The 27,976-nt window shown below is 39.6% G+C and overlaps 1 protein-coding gene across 1 annotated transcript; it reads right to left on the reverse strand.

The window, feature by feature from the left end:
• Window positions 1-69: 69 nt before the first annotated feature.
• Window positions 70-27,976, reverse strand: scarf2 (scavenger receptor class F, member 2). The gene is made up of 11 exons (XM_042488235.2): window positions 27,173-27,976; window positions 24,110-24,168; window positions 23,915-24,016; window positions 22,167-22,686; window positions 20,808-21,026; window positions 20,277-20,405; window positions 19,826-19,929; window positions 17,629-17,743; window positions 17,214-17,311; window positions 6,571-6,726; window positions 70-4,644 (listed from the first exon to the last, which is right to left on the reverse strand). The coding sequence occupies exons 1-11, from the start codon at window positions 27,280-27,282 to the stop codon at window positions 3,407-3,409; spliced, it is 2,850 nt and encodes a 949-aa protein (XP_042344169.2). The 5' UTR covers window positions 27,283-27,976; the 3' UTR covers window positions 70-3,406.

A 27,976-nucleotide genomic window follows, 5' to 3' on the forward strand; every position in this document is an offset into this window, starting at 1 on the left:
GTTCATTAGAACCTCATGGGGTCTTACTGAATGATGACTGTCATTGAAAAGAAATTAAATGAGGACAGATTTTTAAGTTCTGTTCAACTAGAGCTACATGTATTGCTTTTTTATTCCAAAAAAGTAAATGAGGAAACACCAATTTAATTACCATACACAAATGGAAATCAGAGTTGCTTAAAACATACCACAAAAGACAAAATATACCTTACAGTTGGTAACGTTTTTGCAGCTTTTCAGGCCCTTAATTTTTTTTACAAAAATGCACTGTACGCCTATAGAAACAGGCATGGGCCAGTCAGATTTAAAAAATTGCCACCTCATAATAAAACAATGTTATGGTTTTAAGTATATGCAATTGTTTCAACAGTGGTATCATAGTAGTATTATACAATCCTTTCCGTATGAGTTCTTGTTTTATGGGAGGCGATGATAACAACTGGATGGAACAAGAAGATTACAGATTTCCGGTGCAGCTATTAATGCCATATAATTACACTCTGCGTCATGCAGTTAAGTGTTACACAAACAATAACATCAACAGAGAACAATTACAAAGCCAATGTAAACTTTACAAGATGGAAAGTACTCATACTGCAGGTTTGCTTCAGAGCTCAAAATAAGCAACATACCAAAAAAAGCAAATACAACATGAAAGCCAGTTCATTGACACCAAGGAAAACAGACAAACTAAAAAGGTCATATAAGCACAGCTTACAAAGATAATAAAAAGTACACAATGTATACAAGTAGAAAATGTTGAAAAAATAACCAAAGAAATGTGTTGTACCTTGATAAAAACATGTAAAACGAGACAAATTTTAAAAGTAGCTGTCATTGTAAAATATTCTTAAGCCCAACAGATATGGATGATAGGTTAATGTACATACCTATCATCCACTGTTCATAGCTCATGTTTTGAATGCTACTCTCAAAATAGCTATCCACCAATAACTGAAATAAAAAAGCCTCTTGACAAACTGAATTAGTCCAGTTTACATATCCCACCCCAACCCCTTTTTTGGTTCACTTTTTTTTAGGACCTTGACATAAAAGTTGGCAACAACACTGAGGCAAACATGGGCTTCTTTTGCTTAAACTGATCCACAGTTGAGGCACATTTTAACACTCGAGGCACGGTACCATTTAGCCCTACAGTCTTTAAGTCCTAAAACAATGCAATTAAAGCACCTTGTTACTTCAGCATGAGTCTACTAGCTTAAAATAATATGATCCTTGAGGGACAAAACCTCTTTGGCGAGATTTCTGTTCCACACAATACCCCAATGGCATAAACAAATTCACGTGGTGTGAGAGTGACGATGTTGACCTAGTTTTCTGACTAAACCGAAGGAGCAGATAAAGACACATGGCAGTCTCTTTTCTGTAGTCAGATCTGTAGAGGATACCTCTGACAGCCATTACTTAAACTAGACTATCAATTGCATCTGATTTACTGCGGGTATTGTCCTGCAGTGTGTTTTCTTACATGCTGCATTGGGAAACTGCAGATGTTGCTGTATTCCAGAGAAAGTAAGTGAGTTTAAAGTGATTTATAAGCATGACATAAAGTGAGGACATAGGATAGCTTGGGATTTCATTTTTGGTTTAGTGGTTTAGCTGACTGAATGAAACGTACAGTAAGAGCACATTCTGGTGATTTGGTGTTAGCCGAAGTATGAAAGAGGTTTAAAAACAGCCCTTTTTTTGCAGAAAGATCAAAGAGCTAGTTTGGGTTTCAACAAACCATGTCTGACAGAGTTGGACAAAAGAGAGCTAAGACTTTAAACCCAAAAATGTAGTATTTCTGTAGGGAAGAGCCTTGACAGCAACACTAAAGCTCAGTGAGGAATAAAAGGTGACTCACCAGCACAGAGGACGATTAAATCCTAAATGTAGCATGGCTTGTGTACTTTGGGGTGTCAAAGGCTATGTTCGCATTACAGGAAAATATGGCCCAGAGCTGATTTTTTTGCTGTCATGTGACACAGATCTGATTTTTTCAGAGTAGCAGTAGTTTTCCAATTATATCTGGGCCACTTTCATGCATGGTCCCAAATTCGATATATATCCTATCCTATCACTGACTATGAGAGCAACTACATTAGAATTTACGTGTGTTTTTCCCACACATCCATGTTTTTTCTACGTCATACTTAACTGTGCAGGCAGAGATCACTCACTTCACAGTGTCAGAGTGGTCTATTGATACTACAGAAGGCTGCCGTTGTCGTACTGTAACTGTGGTAGGTTGCTCCAGTCACCAGCCGATAGACCTCCACAGAACTACAAACAATAGCTGCTAATAGAGCTAGTAGACCAAAAGCTTGTGTGTTCAACAGTCTGTTATCCCGTAAACAAATGGCCATTGCTCCAAAGGACTATGCCTCCAAAAATACGCCACACACTCTCCCAAAAAGAAGCACATGGCTAATTATTATGCAGGGTGAGGTCATTGAGCCTTCTTACTGTGGCGATCATTTGGAGGATGAAACTTGATGAATTGTTGCTGTTCCAATGTGCATGTGCATAATGTTATTATTTGCAAGTTAAGAGTTTCAGGGCAGACATATGTTAACACTGATGTCACGTATGGGTCATTTTGTACATGGTTTGTAACCAAATTTACTTGTTTAAAGAAAAGCATTCCTTATAGCATGGCATATAAACCTAAAACTTCATCTTTTAGCAAAAAAGAAAAGGGCAATAAAAAGGTGCTTTCTTTGCTTAAGGAGCTCTCTATGTGTTGTTTTAATTGACAATAATTAAGCAGACCCTCATCTGCAAAGAATAGCCTAAAAAATGAATAAAGAATGAGGAAGGTGGCTGAAGGTATATAACTGTATTAATGCATGTTGGTCCACAAACAAAACAAACAAAACATAATAGCTTGCAATCCTCAGAGGATCTAATTTCCTTGTTATTTTTAGTACCCTTAGTACCTTTGGAGAGCATACATAAAATATAGCTATTCCTCCGACACCTGCATTGCAAATTACAGTTATGCAACCTCAAGCAATCCATATATAAATATAGTGGTGGACGTACTGCAGAGGAAGAGAGATGAATGAACTATGGATTATGTCTGTGCACCACCGTTCTCACAGTTGTGTCCGGCTAAGCCACAGGTTGTGGTGTGAGATTGATACATAGTCGTTACACAAAAAAAAAAGGATTCTTGAAATGAAATACAATGGTGTATAGAGGTCATTATAATACAACTCACCAATACGACTCAACCGTCCTTGATTTAAAAGCATTTCTCACTCTTGACTGGTCCTGGAGTCACGGCACGCTCACACAGAAAATGTCAAAATTCCTTGATTGAAAAACTATGTGGTTCAACTTCCTTCAAATCCATTTTAGTCTTTTTGAAATCCATCTCAGACTTGTCTTCAAAAAACACTTATTTCACTACCTGTGGTGGCATTATGGCTGTCTTTTGCTGGGGTGTTTTACTTTCCGATGTCTCCAAAGTACCCTCCTTGCCTTTCTTCCTTGGCGGCTTTTTAATTGGAGTCTTCTTTGGTGTAGCATCCAACATCGGGTCCCCTGCCCTTGAGCCGTTCAAGTCCTGCTTCTCCGGGCTCTTGGCTTCAGGGGCCCCGAGGTCGGTGGCGACGGGTGCCACCATCTTCTGGAGGCTGCTGGAGGTGGGCAGCAGGGGCTTGGTGGAGCCCTGCTGGCCCATTCCACTGGAGGGGGTCCTCTTGGCTTTTTGAGGAGGTGTTGGCTTCTCCCGGTTTCCCTTGGGTGTGGATAGACCATTGGTCTTTGTCAGACCTGTCCCCTCATTCCTGTTGATACTTTGAGTTTTCTCCTTGAGCTGAGCGGCCAGGAGCGTGGCAGCCTCAGAGTTCATATGGGGGTGGATGACCTTGGGGCTCTTGGGTGGCTCCTTGGGGGTCTCCTTTGGAGTGTCAGCACTCTTCTTCTCAGATGAAGAGCTGTGGAAGCTGCTTATCTTTTTGAGGGCATTCTGAACCACGCCGTTGATGTGCTCCATGTGACTGGGACTGCTGTGCTCATCCCCAGACTTCTTACCTCGCAGAGGTTTGTGTTTGCTGGGGGAGCCATTGGCGTCTGCCTCCTTTCCCTCTTGTTTCTTCTGTTGCTCACGGCTCCTCTCCTTCATTTTCTGTCGCTCCTCGCTCCTGGCTGAGCCATCGCTGGAGCTCCTCTTTTTCTCCTTTGGCACAGCGAGTGCCTTCATTCCTCCAAGCCCCTGCTGCTCTGGTTGAGGAGACCCTGTAGTATTTCCATGTATCCACGACACTTTAGGCTTAGTGGAGGGGTCTGGTGGACGTGGTTTGGGCTTGCCAGGTGAAGGTGGTGGCTTTCCATTGCGCTTAGCTTCTGGTGTAGGAGTGCCATCTCCATCCTTGCCGCTGCCATCGTCCTCCTTTGACTGCTTGGAGAGGCGTGCGATGCGGGCGTACAGGGCTGCAGTGGTGGACTCAGAGCCACTGGTGGAGCCTTCACTGTCAGAGGACTTGAGCAGGGGCTGCTCGCTGCCTTCTGCTTTGGTGATGCTAGTGTCTTTCAGTGAGGTGTACTCCCCTGCATCATCCTCATTGGGCACAGCGTCTGGCTTCTCTGTTGCTGGGCTCGGGCTGCGCTTCTCTTTGCTCTCGTTCACAGATTCTGTGGATCATTGGAGGTATTAGGAAGATATCCAATATTCAAAATGAAAGAACATTTTAATTGTACTTTTTTTTTTATACAAATAACTTATTAAACAGACCAGATATCATAAATTCCCATACAGATTATTGATTTTAGTGAGATTATGGAATTTCTGACAGATGAAGTAAGACATCTTTCCTCTTGTAAATGCCAAGTTGAATTAAAAACAATAAAATAAAACAATGGCTTAAATCAATATACTTAGGCTTTTTATACGACAGCCTTTCATGGCCTGTAGCGTGAATTAAGTGTTGACATCGTACTTTTATTTTTGACACTGACAAATACTTTACATTTGTACTTCTCAAAGGTATAGACTTTACTTCAGTAACATAGTATATTATTTGACTTTGTCATAGGGAGATGGAGGGGATGGTGGATAGCATAACACCCAAGTGAGGTGCCTGCCAAGCTCTAGACCATGGTTTAAGATCACCAAACAACAAAAGCCGTTGTTTCTAGTGAGTCATTATAGTGTTTCAAGTGTCTTTTTAGCCACCGAACATGCTGTTTTTCCACTGGGCAAAGTACCATGAAAGCATTTGTTTGTAACTGAGACATTGTTGCATCTCCAGCCAGGATTGTACCAACAAAACCAGATTTTTAAGTATGACACAATCTTTTCCTCACCATAATCAAGTTTTAAGTGCCTAAAGCCACACGTTAACCAGAGCATTGTTGAAATGTAAAGTAACATAAAGTTTCAGTGTACATAATACTGTAAGAATGTATTTTATCCACAGTTTACTAAAATGTGTCTATCTATTGGGTTGGGCCTCTAGTTTATGGCGGCTAGTTCATTCATTATATTTGATGTTGCTTGAGTCATTGACATTACAAAGTCTCTACTTGTACCACTATTGCACTGAAGTGTATAATTTGCCATTATCCTATAATTAGCACACTGTATGAGACTGCTGTACATTATGTTTAATTTTGTGGATTTTTTTTTTTCTCATATGAATCAAAGGCCTAAGGATAAAGGGTGTTGTATGCTATAGAGATTGTAAATCCCTTTGTTATTTTAGACTATGAGGATAAAAGGGACTGAGGAACAGAAGATGAACAATCAAAAATGTAGCATTGTCTTTTCAGAAGACAGACTTTACATCTTTTGAATGTGAAACTTGTAAACAATGTGACTTATCTGTGACCTTCGCAAAAACAAGGGTTTTTAGGGTGTTTTCATCTGTAAGGAGACATTTTGTTTTCTTTCCACCGACAAAGCACTAACACACATCGTATTTAAAGACGGATATCTGTACCACTTCATTTGCTAATTTGTACACACATACTTGAGACTGGAGTGGCTCCAATGCAACAGATCCTATCGGCACGACTCTAATTCAAAACCCTTTTGGGATGTTTACAGCAATTATTTTATGCCTGAGGCTTTTAGTCAAAAATCAGTTGTTTCAAAGCCCTTGAACCATTCGTGAGAAGAATGAGAAGTAAACTAAACTATGAAGAGAGCAGCACTAAAAACCCATCAATCACTCAACGCACGCAAAAATCCCCTGACTTGCAGTGTCAGACCTCCAGAATAGAAACTGATGGAACGGGTGTTTTCCATCAGACTTCAAGGAGTTAGTCACTGTTTGGATTTGTGCCATGTGCTGACTTGACCATTCCATTTCCTGTTTATAGTCTCCGACTTCTTGGAGCAAAACCTGCACCTAGATGGCATATGATAAAGAAACTATCTACCTAATGAGATTTACAGAAGTGGTGAGTCACTAAACGGTCACACCAGAGAACTCTCAAAAACCTGTGTCTGTCAGCATGCTTGTGTACGTGTAAAGGCTCCTACATACCAACAACAAATTAGAGATTTATGTGCGTCATTCCAGATAACTAAATTGTTTATTTATTCTCATGACTCACCTTCGTGGGGCACACAGTAAACTGGCCCCTCGTCTCCGCTCTCAAAGGAAGAGAAAGACTCCTGGGATGACCAGGAGGACGGGGAGGGCTGCTCGGCCACAGAGGGGGGCTCGATGAAGCTGCAGTTGAAGGTGTTCTCTGGGTCGTGGTGGGCTACTGAGAACAGAAAACAAACGCAGAAGCCAAAAGGTCAGCCAGAGGGTATTGTACCGTGTTACAAGAACAACAGTCTGTTCTCACTCACTCTCACAACTGCTGCAGAGAATGGAGAAAGTGTTGGTTTAAGTGAGTCTGCGGAAAAAGTGGAGTTTTAGTTGTATCATAGCAGGTTTAAAGGTTTAAAGAATTCTGACCGATCATAATACAGAGAAATTCATAAACACACAAAAAAACTAAGGCTACCATTTGTTTTTTTGGTGGGTCTGTAACTTCTTGTTGACCCAAACAACTAAATAACTCATTAATTTATGAATTTCTACAAGATGCTAAAGTTCAAATTCTCATTCTAATTCAACTAAATGACATGAAAGTAAAAATAAAGCAAAAACACTAAAAAATCTACTTTTTTTTAGGTGGCAACATTAACGTCATGCGTCCTAGGTGTAGTTTGTATATAGCCAAACGTTAGCTTTTCACCTCATGTGATTGCATTTATGTCTCAAAACCCATAACAATTGTGTTCATAGAAGATTATCATGCTAAACAAAGCATGTATCATAACCTTTTTTTTTTTTTGCCACAGAGCTTATTTCTGAAATAATCCAAAATGTAATGGAAATATCATAGTTTTTTTTTCAGCAGGACTGGGGCAATGCTAACTTCAGGGTCAGCCTACAAAAAAACCAAACCAAAAATCATCCCTGCAGCACTCTTTAGGGACATGCAATTACGTAGCTTAGCATGATGACTGGAAACAAGGAGAACCAGACAGCCTGTAGGCTATTTACTGACAATACAAAATTGCCCCAACCAGCCCCGCTCTCCCCTTTAGTCTGTACACAACAAGCATAGTTCCCAAAATGTCAACTATTCCTTTTAAAATGTATGGGGTTGTAATTATTAAGAATCTGTATAAACAAGAGAAATATACAGAGCATTGTCTGATATCCAGTTAAACTGTTGTAAAATGTTAAAATGTCTTTTCCAGTATTTAGGTGTTGAGCAAAATGAGCCACAAACTGCTTCTTTCGTCATTTTCCACAGAATCCTCTCCCTTAACAATATGTAGGTCAAGTCATGTTTCTCTCTTCCTTCCTCCCCCTCAGACACTGCAGAATTGTGCTGACCCTTCAGTCTCAGGACAGCTGTGGTTTCTGAGGGATACTTGCGGCTGATCTTCCCATCTGGCGTGAGTTTTGGCTTAAACTGTACTGGGCGTTAACTCGACATGACCGACCACATCAGATGCTCCTGTTTACATGCCCGTTGACACATGGGTCCATCCACTTGTTTAGACCTTAGATAAACCCTCGAGTGGAAGAAATCCCCTTACTGTACCAGGACCCGGGCCAGGAACAAATCCAAGCTCCTTAGCCGTTGTTTGACTGTAACTAAAAAGATGAGCTACTTTAAGTGATGTATGATTGGACTGTTGCAGACTTGATGACTTGTAAAAGCACTTCCAGATAAGAAACTGCACTAACTTAGTATTTCATTTGTGATATCAGTATGAAAAGCAGTAAAAAAGCCTTTTTAACACAGCTTTATCAACATTCTCACTGCATCTCCCCTAGTTAGTGTTAGATATATGCATTTGCTTTCAAAATGCTATAGCCTTGATCTTGATAACATTCAAATACATATTAAGTTAGCAGATGATCTGTTTAGAGGTTCCTCTCACCGCAGTGTATAAATTACACGTCTGGTTTATTTTTCATCATAAACTGGTCTGGTTTTATTTATTCTCTTGCTTTCTGTGTCCAATCCATCTGTCACACACCTTACCATCTTCTGTTGTGCTTTGCTTGCTTTCAACGTTTTTGTAAAACAACAATCAGATTAAGTCATGGTCAGAGAACTAGCTCATGTGTATGTGTGTGCACAGCCTGTTGTCATACACACACACACTGTTCGTAGGTATACCAACGAAAAGTAAAGCATCAGAATTTTTATATAATCCACAATTTTTTGCAGGCTGCAATCATGTGATGAATGTGCTGAGTAGAGAAGGAAGTAGTTTAAAAAAAGCAAACGTTTGCATAAGAAGGTAGGTTCAGGTGGTGGACGGGTCAAGTGAGCACATGACTTTCCCCCAGAAGACCAGTGTTTGTGTCCCGTTTGAAACCAAACAAACACTGGGATATTTTAAGGCACATTGTCATGTTACAGTACATACATAACTTTTCGGTAATAATGTAATGTGGCAACGCCCACCCATATTTCTTTTCCCAAACCTAACCTACATTACTTTGCTTTCCTAAACCTAACCTCCGTAACTTAAAGTTAAGAATGTAACTTTACATTAAGTAGGCTACATAACATTACGTACATAATGTGACTTCACTAAACCTAACCAAACCAATAGGGGCACTAATTTGTTTGTAAATTTGTAAACAACTTTATGAGGATATTTTGGTGTGTGCCACAGAAGTAGTTTTTGTACCAATCAATTTTCAGGGACCCTAATTGTTGTTGTTTTTTTTTTTTTATCTCCTGAGGGTGCTGAGGTTTTTTTTGTTTTCCACAAGATCGATTTAAAAAAGTTACTACCTCAGATAGAATATCTGTTTGGCAATTTTGTTGACCTGCAAATAAACTTAACGCATTAGACTAAGTTTTATTGCTTCACTGATCTAAATTATTGCTTGCTAAAATTAGTATTTCATATTTATCAAAAACAAGTCATCTAAAGCTTTGAACTATATGTTGGACTTTGGGTGTCTAAGGTTAGATAATGTCAACACAGGGACAACATGTCTACAATAAGCAAGTGCAGATGTGTGTAAAAGGGTTAGAACAAAGACCAAAAATAGCTGGCGTTTAGATATGAATGTAGAGGGGACTTCCATTCAAGGCCAACCATTTATGTGATTATTTAAGGACATCCTGTTTACCAGAATAATGCCACCCTGCTTTCTCTACTTTAGAGTTGGACTTTTATGACTACTATAATGACTCCAAAGTCTTATGCAGCACTGCTACTCTGGTTGGATTAACTTTCGAAAATAAATCAGATTTGTGTGAATGTGGTGGATTAATAATAATATACTGTATACAGAACCCAGCAAAATATTTATTCAGAGGTGTGGATGACAAATAATATTTTACCCCAATTCAATGAGAGAAATAAATAAATGAGTAAGACGGAGTATGTGCTCTGTCTTCATTTCTGCCTGTGTGCAGGGACTTTCACTGTGCTACAGCAGCCAGATAAGCAGAGACTCTGAGTGACTGAGGAATATAAAGAAGCTCACCTATGCAAAGACTTCAGTTAAGTAAGTCAACAAGCTAACACATGGGCATTTTAAGACATAACTTGTATGCAGTGATGAACAACTGCTGCCCTTGAAAGCTGCTCCTTACAGCCTGTGGGTTGAGCGGGGCGGATTGTTCTGCAGACTGGACGCCACTGTGATCCCTCCCTACATGGAGGCCAACGCACAACAGGACATTATTGACACATCCCAGCTGCAGAGCTCCTCCACCACAGTTGCTCGGTGGGGGAATGCATTACCAGACCTGAGGCAGAGGTAGTCTAAAGGCTGAGGGAGCTATAGGGGAATGAAAGTTGCTGGTTCAAATGCCTGGTCCAGCTGTGGAAATCTGGGCAAAGACCTGTGATATTTCTTGGCAATAATAAGAAGAAACAATATGTTTGATCCTGAAATAATGTAAGGTTTACAGGATTGTCTGCAGAGTCAAAAACAAATAAGTGTCACTCGACATCCATCATGGTCAATGCAAAGCCTATTAACAGAGGTGTGGGATCAAGTCACATGACATGGACTCGAGACATAAATTGGATGATTTTAGACTCGACTAAGCAAAATAAAAAAATGCTTGACTTGGACTTTACCTCCAATGACTTCTTACTTGGCTTCAGCCTTTTGACTTAAATCGTATTTTATTTAAAAAGTGTGCCATGAATCAATCAATTCCCCTTTATTTCCTGAAACAACTATATGTTAAAATTGATTTGATTTCTTTCAAAAAACACAAAATCAATAAACAATGAGCAATATGCTAAGAAACCTCCCATAAACTGCAAAAACATAAGTAAAAGGTGACAAGGAAATAAACTGAAAATGGGCTTGGGGGCATAGTCAGATTAAGGAAAAAGTGTCCAAAAAAGCTGCATATGTAGTTCTCTCAATTAAATTATGTAACAGAAAAAAATTCTTAGCACTTTCTTGAGGTTTCTTGTAACTTTTTACAAGTTCTTAATACAAGTTTTTGACCAATTTCTTCAAGATATCAAATCAATTTGCTAAATTTCAAAATTGTAACTAATAAAGAAACATTTTAAAAATCATAAATGATTTTTGTAAATTTTATATATCGTCACTCTGTTGCAGCATTAAACATGGTGTAGAGTGCATAATTACTTGTTTAGGTCTTGAAACTCAGTTTAAAACTTGGGACTTGGCCTGGGATTTGAGCGCAAAGACTCGAGACATACTTGTGACTTGTAAAACAATGACTTGGTCCCAACTGTGCTACTGACCAATCACTGATCTTTTTACCAGTACTCCTAAAAACTCAAGCTGCCCTTTTCCACTTTGTTTCATCTTAATAAATGAACTTAAGAGTGACTTTTGGGTGTGTGAAAGTTTTCTTTAGGCAGCTCACAAATGCATCAATGTGAAGTTGAGTGTTTCTGCAAACACACTTACAATCCCAGCCAACTTTCCCAGGATAAATAAAGATGAAAAAAGCAGGTGGTGGTGGTTCAGTGAGCCCTCACCCATGGGGAAGCGTTTGGACACAGAGGATGCGAGGAATGCTGGACAGACGTGAATCTGTTGGGCGTGGAGTAAATATACTCAGAATGGAATGCCAAACTACAAGCAAACAGCTAAGAGGTGAATTGGTGACCCAGTGTTCATGTAGCTGTTTCTCCGAGGCTAAATATGCTAATAAATGTTGTCTTCCTTCCCCACTTCCCCCCTTGTTCCTTTTTCATTTTGCCACATCTGTTGCCACTGACCCTGGTGTGGATAAATCACAGTTCTGACACGGGCTGGGGTAAATTTGACCACTTCCTGTTTCCAGCCCCATCGGGCCCCCTCTGGAATGTGTGTGTGCAGGACTGTGTAGCCCCAGTCAGAGTTTGAGTTTCTAAATGTTGGCAGACCACGCTTCTGTGGGTAGCCCAACAGAAAGCAGAGCAGCAAACATTTGGATAGCACAAACCAGGCAAGACAGGAAAGACAAGAAACATGCAAACTAATTGTGATAGATTTGTCTGGGTATTGTGGTCTATTTATTTGGTCTTGGAAATGTAGAAATATTGACAGTAGAAGACTAAAATCGTATATTGTCTCTTTGCTTACAGTGCAAACACATCCTCATATCTTAACATAAAGTTGTAAATTCAACAGCAGTTTTGTTGTGCTGCATTTTAATGCTTTCCATCAGCATTTAAACCTCTGAAACCTAAGGATATTGATTATATTTCTTTTAAAAACGCAGAAAAAACAAAACAGAATGAGCAACAGGACAAGAAAAGGACAAGGAAATGATCTGAGGATTATTAGATCAAAAAAACAAGGTAGAAATGTCTACAGTATTATATATGACTCTCTCAATTATATATTTAAAGCTATGTTACAGAAAAAAGAAATTAGTTCAACACTTTCTTGAGGTCATTTCCTTTTTTTCTTCAACTATTCTTCGACTTTTTTTGCGTATTTTCTGGTAATTCTCCTGTAACTTTTCACTAATTTCTTGCTAAAAGCCCAAAAATGCATATTGTCTCTTTGTTTACAATATAAAAACATCATAGTATCTTATCATAGAGTTGTATTTCAATTACTTGTTTAAGAGGGCATTTGGCTGAGATGATGGTGCTTTTTATGCCTCTGTCACATTGCTTCACATGGTTAATTTCTCCACAAACAAGCCTATTAATGTCCCCCACTGTGATGACAAAGGTAACTCTGTCCCAGTGTTGTATTTTGACTAAGGCATAAAAGAAACAGATCCTAGCTTATAAAAAATCAGCTGGGCAACTGCAAAGGCACATGCTGCTCAGACACGGAGAAGAAACCAGGTCATCAGCTCCCTCCACAGCACACTGACTCCAGTCGAGCCCTTTTAAAGAATCAAATTACAGTGTTTCGTAATGATGCTTAAGCTGAAGCAAAGTTGAAACTGCTGTGCAACCCTTAGAGTACCGTATATTTTTCAACTCAAATCAATCATCAGATCCATAAATGTCAAAAAAATTGTGAGAGAATCCCATCACAAGTGCCAAGAGCCTCCCATGGCTTGCTTTTTAAGACCAACGGTCAAAAGATCCACAATGACAAATGAACAAAAGCAGCAACTTTGACAAGCTGGAGCCGCAGAATGTTTGGCTCTTATTTCTTGATAAATGGCATTTAAAAATAAATTGATGTTGACAATTGTTGTACATTAACCTTCTGCCAGTGGACTAGTTCATTAACTGACTAATTGCTTTAGCTCTGACGCAAATGTCATCTCGATGTTCTGTCAGTGTTGTTTGCTAAATGTTATTTATCTTCTACTTCAAAATAAAATATTTGCATAATTAATACAAATGGGCTGCTGTGTAGATCTGTAGAGTAAGAGAAAAAATATTTCCATGTCTTGAAAACATGAAATGAAAACATTCCTCATAGGAATTTGTGAAGTGCAGGAAAATATTGCTGGTCGTGACAAGACAGGACATTGCATCTTCATGTATTCTTACATGAGGGCAAATCTTTTCATTGTCTGTTAATCTGTTGATTATTTTTTTTATTAATTGAATGGAAGCTCAGGAAAATGACCTTTGAATGGTGGCCTGAGTGGCTCAAATTCAAGCAGTACAAATCCCCCAGTATTGAGTATAACAGTGGGCTGCTGGCCAGCAGGACCACCACGCCTAACCTATGTAAAGGCAGCAACAGAAAGTTTGCTGACTGATCTCCAGTAGCTGGGGTTTGCACTGGCTGGATTCAGGTTGCTGTGGCTGCTGACTGGAGTCTATCCCCGAAGTTGCCCACTCTCTTCCCACTTGGAGAGTGGGGAGTTGGAAGATTCACTGTGATCCAATGCTCTCACTAGACGCTACATAATGTAAACTTAAAGCCACAGATTTAAGTCTTTGGCTCTAGTTAGCAGATGTTTTTTTTTGGTTGTTTAACCAGCTGTTACTCATGCTGGATTAGCAAATTTCTCTGCTGGATTCAATCAGGCTTTCACCTGAGAGATGTGGATGTGCATCTAATTTTTTTTCTCACACTCTGAAATGACCTGTGACTGGTGATTTGCCAAAGTCTCCCATCAGAGGCTAGGCACTCTAAAGCCGGAAATGTAGCCAAGAGGTCCAGAACTCGTGTTCTCTTAGGCCACCCTTAGATGAGAGCGACCCTACTAAAAACCGAAAAGTCTTTCCTTAGTGTTTTTAAAGAGTCCACTTGAATTACAACACGCTCAGAGTTTTTTCTTTCTCCAATAACGCCAAAAAGAAACTGCCTACTATAGATTTAAGTGCTGGAGTCAGAGAATTCTGACCTTTTTTTCTAATCACTCAAACTGACAAATCAACTATCAAAACAGTTGATTAATTTAATAGTTTAGATGTGATTATCATTGTATAGTGATGCATCTACTTATACAAACACTGGAATCTCTAAAGAAATTCAGATAACAGAGTGTTCTATTTTTAAACTGTTTTGAAGCCTGAACAAAACCAGCCATTTTGAGCTGTGTGTGGCAAGGGTTTAAAAGATCATCATATCGCCTCTGTCTGCTGTAAAAAAAGACTGGGGTCACAGACAGATCTGTCACAGACCACGAGACCTCCACATGGAGCAGCAGAGCCACAGCGTCCACCCAAACAGTGCAGCCTTTGATAGCACGTCACTCACCACCACCCGGGCCCCCTGACAACCACTGGCCTTCTTTTAATAACACAGCCTCCTCCTCAGCTAAAGAAAAATTTTCTTGGGGAAGAAGACGATGGAAACGAGTAAAGAAAAATGGGACGAAAAAAAGCCCCAGTTTAGGGTTGTAATAATATGAACACATGGCATTTGAGGGTGCCAAGAATAATAAGGGGCTCTAAAACCAGTGCATTCCTTTCAAATGAAACCCCATACTCGCCTGGCAGTCACCATACACTTTTCAACCCTATTCATCATCGAAGAGGAAGACTAAGGTAGCACTGAAGGAAAATGCTCACTTGGACTGCCATTCACTGCTTTTATCAGTTGAGTTTACCATCCGAATGCGATGCAAATTTTAGTCAAATTTTCAGAAAATAGGAAAAAGAAAAGGGAATTAATGTGCTTTTCCTTCCACTACTGTTATGTGAATACTGAAAGCTGGTATACTCAGTTAGGTGGCAATAATTTTCCAGTCATAAGGTCATTTTCTTGTATATGTGTATGTGTATATGTTTCTTGACATAGTGGCCAAAGGTGGAATTACACCAGCAAGGTTCATCACCTGATTGGGCCCAAAAAGACTTTTCCCTTAGACATGCATTGTGAAAAAGATGTTTAGACATCAATAGATACATATTTTTGAGGATCACAAACCCCACATAATGATTCATTTCACTTCAGGGATTTGATTCATATAGTCTAATAACACTTCTAGAAGAGCTGCAAGATGAACCCTTTGAAACTTTGATCAACATCAGCTGAAACCTGAAGAAATTGGTTTTCAGTTTTTGACATGGGGGGAAAAAAGCAATGACCAATTTTGCGAGAAAATGTTCCACAATTTGCAAGACATTAGTTAAAGGTGACAAGAAAGTCACCTAAAAAATAGTTTTATTAAAAATAAATTATTCCCCCTCAAAAACAGAGACATAATTTAATACATACAAAAATAAATAAAACATAGAATACATAATTTTCAGTACTGATATGTCTTTTTCTTGTTTATTTTTACTTTTTACTTTTCAGACTAATTTTCTTGTAACTTTTTTACAATTTTGTGGCCATGTCTTGTTAAATTGCTTATTGTTTCTCCCCATGTTTGCTTGTTTGTTACTTGTTTGCTTTTTTTGTTTTTGATGTTACATGTCATTGTTGGGGTCCCCTCCCAAAACCTTTGGGTAGCTTATTTTGGGTTGCCCTTTCACATGTTTCTTCTGTTGTATGGTATTTTAGTCTGTACCACTATTTTCTTTGATGCGTCAATAAATGATGATGATGTTTTTGAAAGAAATCAAAACAATTTGCCCAGGTTTCAAAGGGTTAAGTCATTTTTGTCATGTGGTGTAGAGCAGGTGGACCTAAATGCAGGAGGCTGTGGCTACAGGAACTCTGCTAGATCTCGCTTTATACAAGTTGGTGCAAGACAAGTGCAAACTGGTGCTCACACAACATGAATCAAGGTTCAAACAGAGACTGAACTGAAAACCAGGACTTAAATACAAGCTAGTCTGACGAGGGGATGAAGTGCAGGTGGAGAAAAAGTGCGTATTAGGCAGAAAACCAGGCAGGGAGCTGACTGACTGGAAGAAAGCAGGGAGGGACTAACGGGACTGATGCTGGGCAGGTGTGTAGCAGCGAGAATGAGGGAGGACTGGAGGTAAGAGAGGTAAAACAGTGATCAGAAACCCCAAAACACAATCCTCTTGATAATAAACCCACAAACAAAGTCCAACTAACTTATATGCAACTTAATTGTGCCGATTACAAATACTCAGTCCATTCTTACATCCCTGTTGAAGTTGGCAGAGCAATAAACCAAAAGTTTAGTACTCTTAAGTCTCTAGCATTTCTGCTTTGTGGAAGCAGAGCAGAAGATCTGTGTACTTTAACACACCAAAGTCAAACTTTTTTGGCTTCATACACCACTTTGCAATTTCATAGCAATGCACAGGGCCTCGTCTTCATAACAGTATCCCTTTCTCCTTATGCATCCATGATAATAATGGAGAGCACACTGGGAAATGGAAATAGAGAGTTTGAACAACTAATTTACACCTTTGTGCTTTTGGGTCCTGATAACAGCCATGTGTGTTTAAATAAGCATAAATTAGCCTCCAGAAATGACTATAAGAGCTTCTGGTAGCCTGTGAAATGACAGTAGGTCACAACTATATTTATTTACAGAATCTGTTTCCACTTCTGCACTTAGTTGCATTAACAGTTATCGATACCCCAGATTCCATCTCCCCTTTGCATGAAAACCTTTTTGCAATATTTCAAAATATTTCCACACCATTTCCACTCTGATTTTTTTTTAATGTAAATTGAAATTGTTAATTAATGTACAAATGCCAACAAAAAAACTGTGACAGCCAGTGAAATCACAGTTTTCATAATATCTGACTACTTAAAGTCAGAATCTGAATATCATTACTTTTTTGTCCTTTGCATTGGTTATTAATGAAGCTGTGAGTGATGCCACTTCAGCAGACCGTGTTGTACAAGCTGCAGCAGAGAGGATGATTACATAAAACACAGCAGCTTCTGGCAGCGCTGCGGTGGGATATGAGAAAGAGTTTTGGGGCTTACCGACTACTTTGGGCAGTTTCTGTCGCCTCAGTGGAATACGGGGAAGTTTAGTGCTGATTCGGCTGAATCGTCCACACAGGATCCGCTTGGCTTTTTTGCTGTTGGTAGAGTTGTCTTGGTTAAGATTGAAAAGGGATGACGCCATGGAAATCCAAATGAATCATTCAAAAGAGGCATATTAAAGCTGGCCCTGTGCCTCTATTGAGGGCTTGGGGGCTGCTCACATTGCTACACACACTCTAGTGTCAATATATAAATGTACTTGAAATACAATTTATATACATTTATTCATTTAACAACCTGGTACATGTGAAAGAAAATATTTTTCTCTATTTATATAACCAGGGTAAGCCTCCTAGGAACTACAACTCCCCACCATGGACCACCGAGGTGAAGACACCAATCTGTCACTCACTTGTGGTCGTCTTTGTGTCGACACAGGCAGCAGCAGCACAGCAGCGAGAGCAGGACGATCAGTAAAAAGGAGACCAGGGTTCCAGCCGCAATCACACCCATCCGCTGGTTGGGCTCTGAAAGACGAGAAGCAGGGAATTCTGGGTGTGCCACATTGGCGAGCAAAGCTCTGAATGCCAGTTTCAACAAATCTCTCACTCCGTCATCACTAACACTAAAGACCTCGGCATATAGCAAATTATTATGATTTACCGTACAAGTGAGTACAAGTGACTTGAGTTAAAGGTTTAGCTAACTGTATATAATCTTTATCAATGTGGCTTTGATAATAAAGATATAGCATCATGCTGCATTAACAATCGATTTTCACTAGCTGCTTGACATGAAGAATCTCTGAGGAATATTGCAACAGGCTGCAATTCACTATTAATCTTATCCCCCTCAAGACCACTTTCATTGCTGATTTCCTGCAACTTCCTCCCCTCACCCCCTCTTTACCACATGCCCCTGACCATAACTCATCGATGATTTATTAGCACCCCTCCCTTTTCAAGTGGGATACACCCCAACCATAATAAGTGCTGTATTGCATAAGCACGGACAGCAATTGGCGCTAGCAAGGACAGATGACACCAGAAAAGAAGCAAACCACCAGTTAAAGAAGTTTTTCACTGCTTTAATAAAACTAGGCTGTCTATGCAGTAGAAAGACGCAATTATACTTTTGAAATTGGTGCTGCATGACCAGAGAAAACAGTTGCTTTTGCTTAAGAGGTGGAAAGCCTACAACTACCAGAATGCACTGCGCCACACCAGACAAACTCTCCGCAATATTGTTAAACATGGCACTTAAATGTGTTTCCAAAAGCATTTTAGGCAAAAAATAGACATAAACTTGATTTATATTAAATTAGCATTTACAAGTTTTACCATTTGATCAGATTTTGGTTTGAGTTTGAGAGAGAGAGAGAGAGAGAGAGCGAGAGAGAGAGAAAGAGAGAGAGAGAGAGGGGGACAGGTCTGTCTCTTGATCTGTATTTACACTCTTTGTTTCCATGGTGACAATGTGGATGGAGGCGAATACAAAAATGCTCAAGTACAGCCTGAGAAAATCGGCTTGATCTCGCTCAAAAATATGGCAAGAGGCAAAAAGTAAGTTATTAAGAAATGGCACAAAAATGAACAAGAACTTGTTAAAAAGTTAGAAAAAATTTTACCTGAAAATAAGAAAAAAAGGTAAAAAAACAAACAAGATGATGAGAAAGCGAGAATGACCTTAACAAAGTGCTAAATAAATAAATAAATTTTTTTTTTGATAATATCTAATAGGAGGAGGAGAGATATATAGGGACTGTTTAGATGGAGGGAAGTTTACAACAGTTCATCTACATATACGGACCACACTGTTTTAAAACAAAGTGGTTTGAAAATCGGCAAAGTATCCCTTTAAGAGGTAAGTAGCGGCGGCCATCAGGCCTTTACACTGTCACATAAGGCTGAGATGGATTGTTTGGCGGTTTGGGCGTTTGGTTAAACCCAGCTGGAAGAAGAATAGAAAACTGTTTGGGTGGGGGCAAGTTAAAAGGTCTTATGATATCACTGCCCAATCTGCCACCGCTCAACATGCCAAAATGCCACCTTTATGTCCTACAATATTCTCCTCGCCTGCCTCTAATGATCTCTTCTTTCCAAACAGTTTTCCTCTGCTCTCTGTCTCCCTTCCAAGTTCTCTTTTTCTCTCAGATTTTCTGCGTCCCCCTCTTTATTTCTTCTTACTTCCTCTTCCTCTCTCTCTCTCTCTCCCTGGCTGGACAGGAAGAGAGCCAAAAAACACAGCCATAAAAAGGACACCGGTCTGGGTCTGGAAACGCTATCAAGGCCTTGCAACGTTAACTCTCCCACTACACACACTGACCTGAATATATGTGTTTGTTGGGACTTGGTGTGTACAGCCAACTGTTAGACATTTAATACACAGGCAGCACTAGTGGCATCTGGCTTTTTGGACAAACACTTTAGAGGGTTATAATTCTTTCGTTATGTGTAGGAAATAGCTGTTTTTTTTGTCTCTGAAAAGGTACATTATTTAGAAAAACACTCCTGGCTACTGCTGTTCACAGAAACCCTTTCAAAAACATCATCATCATCAAACAACATCAACCACAAAGCATGTGCTCTTAAAAAAAGAGATGTTCTTACGGAGATAGCATGCACCAGAGACTGGGTCGCAGTTCTTGTCGTTGCAAGAGCAGGTTTGGTTGCAGTTCACTCCATACTGGCCAGGTTGACAGGTCATATTGCAGCTTGAGTACAGACAAAAACAACATCTGTTTAATGTTCATTCCAAGTGACAGACGCAGAAAATAGGACACAGAAAAAGAGAAAAAGCCATAAATGGGATCAGTTTTTATGTTCCAGGCAAAATCTTTTCCTGTGATGGAAGTTGGTAGGAATTAAACTTTTCTACTTCAAGAGTGTTCTTTATCAGTATCTGTAAAAAAAAATGCCTCAAAACATAAGCTCGCTCATTCAATTCCCAAGATGTATAAGTGTGTGACAAAAGTAAAATGAAAGCCGTGAACTATTTTCTCTCTGTATTGTAAAGCATAGACGTGAGTTTTTGGGGGGTATGAGGTGTCTTGTGACTTACTAGGTGCCATAAAATCCCGGGTCACACAGGCATTCTCCGGTGACAACATGACAGATGCCGTTGTAACAGTGACTGCAGTTGTTCTCACAGTTCTCACCATATGTGCCGTTGGGGCAGCGCACCTCGCACCTACATTACACACAAAAGGAATGCTGTGATTACTGTCATTTCCAATGAGTCACAGACATTATCACAGTATAGAGAATGGTACGACAGTAGCTACTAGTTAAAGGCACTGCCATTATGTTTTAAACTTAGAAAATGACAAAGCTCTACAGGTACAAAGGTCTGACTGAACAACATAATGTGTTTTTTCTTTGACACATTTCTAAAGTGTACTGTGTGAAGTGGCGAATGTTCCTTTAGGTCAGCGGTTCCAAACTGGTATATCGCGGTTTCACAAATATGTGCAAACCATATATTTTATTCTTTTAGAAAATAGATTATTACTGTTTGTTATTGCTCCTAATAAATACATTTATATATATACAAACTTGCTCGGTTCAGCACTGACTATGTGTGTTTTCTTACCTGTCCCCAATCCAGCCAGGGTTACAGTGGGAGCACTTGCCGTGGATGGGGTCACAGTGGTGACCATCTTTACAGGTGGGACACACTTCCTGGCAATTTTCGCCAAAGAAGCCTTTGGAGCAAAGCTGGTCGCAGCGTGTACCGTTCCAGCCTCTGTCACAGGTGATGCAGCGACCCTCTGTCACCTTACACGGCTGCTGGCCTTTGCAGTGACCACACCTGTTGTCAGCCACGGAAAACAGAAAAAGAATTCTTATTTATCTCATTTGCACAAAATTTCCTCCAACTCATCCAGGGTTTTTTGTGGGTTTTTAAAAAGTCTTTAAAGGCACTGGATTTATTAATCAAAAAATAACGCCTTAAATGGTATTAAAATGTCTTAAATCAATCTTTCTAAAGTCAGAAAGATGCTAAGATGTGATGCCTAGAGAAAAGGATCCACAGTTTGCAAGCAAGCTGTCACTGTACCCTAGACCACACGGGAAAGTGCAAATTCAACAAAAAACTGCTATTTAACAAAGATTTTGCTGCATGGCCAAAAATGTCAGGCAATGCATATGAGCTTCTGAGTATTTTATGGACAAAGCTTTTCAAACTTGGCACAATGGTAATCAAGACAGTGAAATCCCACATGCAGAATAAAAGTAGCAAATTCACTAAGAAACCTCACCAACAAATGTCAGACATTTCCCAGCTCTGTTCTAATTACTCTCTGCCACAAGACAAAAAAAATCATGTTTTATGTTACAATAAACTTTTGGGCAAAATTGTACTCAGTCCTAAGTAACTGATGATGGTTCGTGTGCTTTTTTCTCTTTCTTCAATTTTGGTTTTAAATTTTATACTTAGTTTAAATTTAAAAAAAGTCTTTGAAAGACTAAAACTGAACTTTCCTTAACCCGTAGGAACCCTGATCTCATCTAAATGTAGCAAAACTGTTTAAGGATCCGTATTTGTCTGCTTTAAATTGTTGCTCTAATGGTCATTTAAAGAGGAAGATAAACACTGAACTCTGTTTTGTTTTAAGTTTATAGCAACCATATCTTGTGAGAATGTCACAGTCCATGGAAGGTAAAGCACTTAACCTGAATTGCTTTTACATGTTGGCTGATGATGATGGGATAATGTGAATACCAACTCCCAAATCTCACTTTAATTTTGCTCCATTAGGTTACACGGTAAGATATTTTAAGGGTTATCAGCTGCAGCATATGACAAATCTTATTTCCTGTTAAAACCACAAAACCGCACCATAATATGGATCAGACGAGGGGATTGAGCATTAGGCATCTGTAGAACTGCATGTTTCCTTTGTTTTTTATATGCTACATCTGCTCTCTGCCAAGATTTTTTCCCCACCTGTTTCTGCAGTTTTGACCGTAGAACCCAGCAGGACATGGTTCCCTGCAGAACTTCCCACGGTACCCTGGTGTGCAGGTACAGGAGCCGTCTGCTTGGTTACACTTGCCGTGGATGCACTGGCAGTAGCGTTCACACCTTGGGCCCCACAGTCTCTCCCGGCACTGGCAGCGCCCCGTGAACTGGTCGCATGGTGAATTGTTACAGTTACACTGGATTGCACAGTTCCTCCCCGTCCAGCCAGGATTGCACATGCATCGTCCTGTCATTGCATCACAGATGGAGTTGATGCTGCAGTAGCAGTTGTTGTTGCACTGGGGACCCCAGACGCCAGGATGGCATGTGCATTTGCCCGTGTCTTGGTCACATTTGCCCTTTTGGCACATGCAAGCATTCTCGCAGTTAGGTCCCCAACGATTGTGGTTGCAGGTACACTGGCCGGTCAAGTCATCGCACTGGCCATTTGGGTAACAATTACATTTCCCCTTGCAGTCAGGGCCCCAGAACTGGGCAGGGCACTCTGTTAAAAGACAAGTGCAGTAATCAGGAAACTGGAAAATTTCTTCTGTATTATCCAACAAGAGCAAAAGTCTACAGCCATGCTAGTGGATCTGTGAGGCTGTACTTAAGCACAGCAGTGCTTTGAGCTTAACACCAGCATTATAACTCTCACAACAGCAATCCTAACATGCTTACTTTTGCAGGTATGTTTACATTGATCACCATCTTTGTTTAGCGTATGTTAATTTAAAACTAAACATCACTGGACTAAAGCTGATGGGAATGTGATTAATTACGTCCGCCAAAGAGTTCAAGTCTTCGGCTTGGTTTGTGTTTGTCTCTTTGTGTATTTGTAACTTGTCATCAGGATTACGGGAAATAATATTGGCCGATTTTCATGAAACCTGGTGGAATGGTGAAGTATGGGCCAAGGAAGAACCCATGAAATTTTGGAGTTGATCCAAATCACAGGGCGCATTCCTGATTTTTATGTCACTTTACAATATATGACATTCATAGTCTGGGCCAAGATTACACATAGCTCAGATGTTACAAGCAAACATAGAGGCGGCTGTGCCAAAATAGAGGTGGCAAGCAATGCTGCACTAACAATAGCAATGGTGCTGAAAGAGCTAACAGTGTCAATGGGGGTTAGCTTATAGTCACCACAGCGACCTGCTAGAGCTAAAAGTGTGATAAAATGGCGGTGCTCGCCATATGATCACTGTTTTTCTGTGAATGTCTGAGTAGTGTGCATTAGCTTGGGGACATGACAAATAGTTGTTTTCTGCTAAATTAATGATCTGTATGTTGTATATTGCACCTTTAACATTGCACGATAGGGCATTTGGCCATGACCGAGGTGTGCGCTCTTCGAGCCCCCCTCTAGTTTTGTAGTTGTTTGGTCTGTAATGCAAGTGTTAGGCAAAAAACATTTTTTGCTTGCTAATGCTACTATATTAAAAATCACCAGTCATTACAATTTATCGTGAGGGTAATTTGAATTAGTGCGCCAAATTTTTTCGGTAATCCAGCTGACAGATGTCCAGGGTTTCCCTTACATTCGTTTATGGCGGCCCATTATGATTACAACATCTGCTAAATGCTGGCTCATGCTGTAGTTTCAGAGATTTTAAGAGTGCTAAAATGGCATTTAACAGGTGAAACATTTTTCATTTGGCTTTTGAAAGAGCATAGAAAATCGACAAAGGTAGAAATTATGATAGAAAATGTAAGAAATCCCTTACTAGTGTCACAGCTAGCTCCAAAGTATCCATGGCGACAGCGACATTCATTTGGCCTGACACACACCTCATTTTCTTTGCAGGTGAAGTTGCCTTCGCAGAGAGCTTGGGTGAACAAAAATAGGTGGTATTATTCAAATGACTGGCACAATGAGCTATATGACATGTGCTGATAAATGACCTCTGTGTGGTACATACGTGTCAGGCATTCATCCCCTAGCTGCCCCCATCCACTGCAGCACACAAATCCTGATGATCTGGAAAATAAGTTTGAGAATAAGAGGTGAATTTTGAAGAACCTGGCTGAAATAAAATGAAACAAACACATATAAAAGAGGCAGCATACACACACAACTCAGGCCTCTCTGATTTCACAGTTCTTATTGATCTGGCTGTCGCCAAATTCTGCAAATGTATGCAGGGCATTGTATATGACGCATATGGTTAGAACATGTTTGTATAATTATCTGATTATGGGTCATTCCCAATGTAAAAAAAAAAAAAAAAGCCTTAAAACTCTGAATCATTGAAGTTAATCAGTTTTTTTTAGGTTTCCTCGGCTGTTGGGGAAATGTGAATATTCAGAGACAATGTTTTGCAGCCAAGTTTTAGGCTAGGCCTGTCAGGAAAGGACGGATGCGTCTCCTCTTCCTCCTACGCTTGTAACCTCTGTGGGGCCCCTGCAACACGTCAGCTTCCCCTTAAGTGTTTGAAGATGGCAGTTTGCTTTCAGTCAATGAGCAGGGAGCAACTGTGTTTTTTTATGCTGCCAAAACAGGCACGTGGTAGAGATCACAGGTCTGAGCTCTGAATGCTTTCACTTGTTATGGGAAGAAGATGATTTCTAAATAAGCTCTTTTTTTTTTACCAGTATTTTGTTCATAGCATGACACTGGATTTAACTTTTTGCAACTGTGCTGCTCCAACTTTGAACAAATCTGGTCAACACATATGCAGTTGACCCTTGTTGACCTTTAACACATGGGCAAACAGTGTCAGCACTGGAAAGAAAGACTGCATTTACTGTTTTGCAGAATTAATTAGGTGTTTTAAAGCATTGCTGTGCTCCTGTTTGCTTTTCATTATTACATAAAGAAGGTATCAACCACCTTTGCCAAGAAATTCAATAGCGGCTCTTTAACTGATTCAAAAGCCCATTTTCCTGCATTGGTACTGAAAGCATCTCATTCAACACAAATAGGCATATTGGGAAGAACAAGTGAGTGGTGAGTGGAGAGTTCACTGCAATGACTGTTGAATATTGGAAGGGGGCAAAATCTCAAACTTGTCAAGCAGTGAAGGACATTGCTATATATATTTATATATATATCAAACTGAAAAATTCAAATACTAAAATAGGATGTAAATTTCTGTTAATTGACTGTTGGCCAGCGAAACATCTATGAGATGACAGCACTCAACTTTTGATGCTCTTAATACCTTAACAATTCATTCTGACTGCATGAAAAGATAAAGTGTGAGGTTTTTTGGATAAGCTATTTTTGATTTTCCTCCAAAATATTTGATTGCTTGTGTTACAGGATACAATAGATACCAAGCACATGATTTCTTATCACATATCTTTTATGGCAAGACAGTAATCATAAGTTATATCCCCCAGTTGTCCAATATTCAAAATATAGATAAAACAAAAATGCTATTCTACGACTGGAAGCAACAACACACCACTGTCCTTAATAATTATTAAGAAATGTCATTATAAGGAATCGTAAAAATTTGCCAATAATGAGCTACACTTTGTGGAGAATCACACTTTAGTCTATGCATTGACAAAATGTGTATTTCTTTAGTACTTCCTCGTTTTGCAGTGGTTTATATGTTGAGTGTGTCTTGTTTTAAATATGTGTGAATAGGACAAACAGGTAGAGGAGGGGGGATTATGTATATTTTGTGATGTGTTTTGCGACCCATTCTATGTTGTATTCTGCTTAACAGAAAAAAAACCTCATCTATATTATTAATCGGAAAAATAAAACTGACATTAATATTTGGACCCAGTGTTATGGTGCTCTTTATGTCTGTGGTTTGTCCAAGTGGTGTTGCTGAACCCCAGCAGAGCTCGGCTTTAGGGTGTATTCAACCAACATTAATGCCTTTATTACATATTACACATTACGTATTACACTTTATATTTGTCACATAGTCAGTGTAAAGTCTGAGTAAAGTTTCAATCATTTGCAATACACTGCATGTGTAATTTATGTGGACAGTAGTAGCTTTCATTTATTGCATATTCACATAGTATATTGTATACCTGTTAAAAATCTATTAATTCAGTAATGAGTTTTCAGAGGTTGAAATTTATCCTGAGGTGGGTAGATTTAGTCCCCCCAAATACTGACCACATGGCTACAGCCTTGTTTTATAACATCTGAGTATGATCCCTGGATTACCTTTGCTGTTTCTTGCCTGCCACAATTCATAGACATCAGTCCAACAAGCTTGGATGCTGCAGTCAGCAATTGCGGACTTGGATGTTTTTCCTTTACACTAGACATCCACAGGCTCAGTTATACTCCTAGAGGTCATCAAATATGTTTTTGGGCGCTTTAACCTTTGAGACAGAGCTGTCTGAATGTGCTGATCCCCAGAATATTATACTATTCATTTCCTGTAATTGATCTGTATTTCGAAATATCAAGTTTCTACCAAAATGTGTTCCTTTAAACATGTTATAAACTTCACAAAACTCTCCAAAAATGTTATTTGTAAAAGTGCATTATTAGCCATAATGTCTTATTAAATGGTGCCACGAATACTATGCAGGTCAATGAAAACGCCCCCTACAGAGCAATGAAAGCACTCCTGTTCCAGATGTACACATCTGTATGGCTGCTTTCTTCAGTGGACTCCTCCTCCAGCTATACAGCGGACTGGGAACACGTTATATGTTTGATAGAAAGAAGTCAACGTGAAATAATATACTGAATATGACAGTGTTACTAAGTTTTGTGATATAAAAGTAAAAGAAAAGTTTGGAGGGTGAATTCAGCGTTTGATTTCAAATGTGAACACTTTTTCCACTTTAGTGAAAACCGCTATTCGTGACCAACGCTGTTTTAAAACCAAATTATTCTTCAGTGTCATAATAAAACTTGAGGAGTTAAGTTATGATTGGACTATTTTAAAGATAGTCACATCCTCAGGCAGACAATGCCACAAGGAAAACGTATACAAACAAGATGATTTGCATGAATAAGCAGTAGAAGAAATCCTATTTTTCTCTGGACTGATGCTTACCCAGGTACTTTGCATACATTCCTGCCTTTGGGGTTAAGTTCTTGGCTGAAACTGGAGCAAAAGAAGAGACAAACCACCGCAACAACAGCAAAAGAGTTCTTCACTTCCATTGTACAAGCAGCAGCATCCTTCTAGACGTCGTTTTCGCTCCGCATTTCCCCTCTCTCAAAGTGATGACGATGACTTTTCACTGGGTTTTTAGTACTCCGATTTGTTTTACGCAAATATTCCAGATGAATCTGCTTGAAAAATAACAAATCCGTGTCCAGAAAGGTGATTTACAAACTCTTGCAGCCACCTACGCCATCGAGAAACTCAGCAGCAAAAAAGTGACCAGCGACAGCAATCCCAACCGAGCAGCTGAAAAAAAGTCATAAAACTTGCAAATCACAGTATTCTTGGTAAGCGTTGCTCTCCTGCAGTGCGCCGTTTATTCCATCAAAGTTTCTAAAAGAGGTCATCGTGCAAAGCCCGTGGGTCCACACTCATAATGAAATAAAAACAACTTTTTTGTTGTCCCAAAATAATGTCCCCAATGCGCATGGAAAGTCTTTCATATGATGATAGTCCTGACAAAAAGTTAGCTGCCTTTCGCCTTTTTCCTCTCTGAGGAGAAGAGCTAAATCCGTAACTTTTGTCTTCTCTTGCGCTCTCAGGAGTGGCAGGAGGGAAATTCCTGATTTGTTACTCTATCTTTGGCTTTGTACGCCATGCGTGCGCCACCAAATTTACATAGGCCTGTGTGCAACAGGGTCTGTGTCAGTGGCCTTGGTTAAAACAATGTCTTGTGGCCTAATTTGTCAT

The sequence above is a fragment of the Plectropomus leopardus genome, chromosome 4 (assembly GCF_026936395.1).
Source record: "Plectropomus leopardus strain MGB_pleo_1.0 chromosome 4, ASM2693639v1, whole genome shotgun sequence".
Taxonomy (NCBI): Eukaryota; Metazoa; Chordata; class Actinopteri; order Perciformes; family Serranidae; genus Plectropomus; species Plectropomus leopardus.

Bases quoted from the DNA above. Each gene is read 5' to 3' on its own strand.
- scarf2 (XM_042488235.2), bottom strand. From the start codon at position 27,282: ATGGAAGTGAAGAACTCTTTTGCTGTTGTTGCGGTGGTTTGTCTCTTC. The intron at 24,017-24,109 runs GTATGTACCACA...TGTTCACCCAAG, and splicing joins AGGGGATGAATGCCTGACAC to CTCTCTGCGAAGGCAACTTC. The intron at 21,027-22,166 runs GTGGGGAAAAAA...GGCTGACAACAG, and splicing joins GGTCAAAACTGCAGAAACAG to GTGTGGTCACTGCAAAGGCC.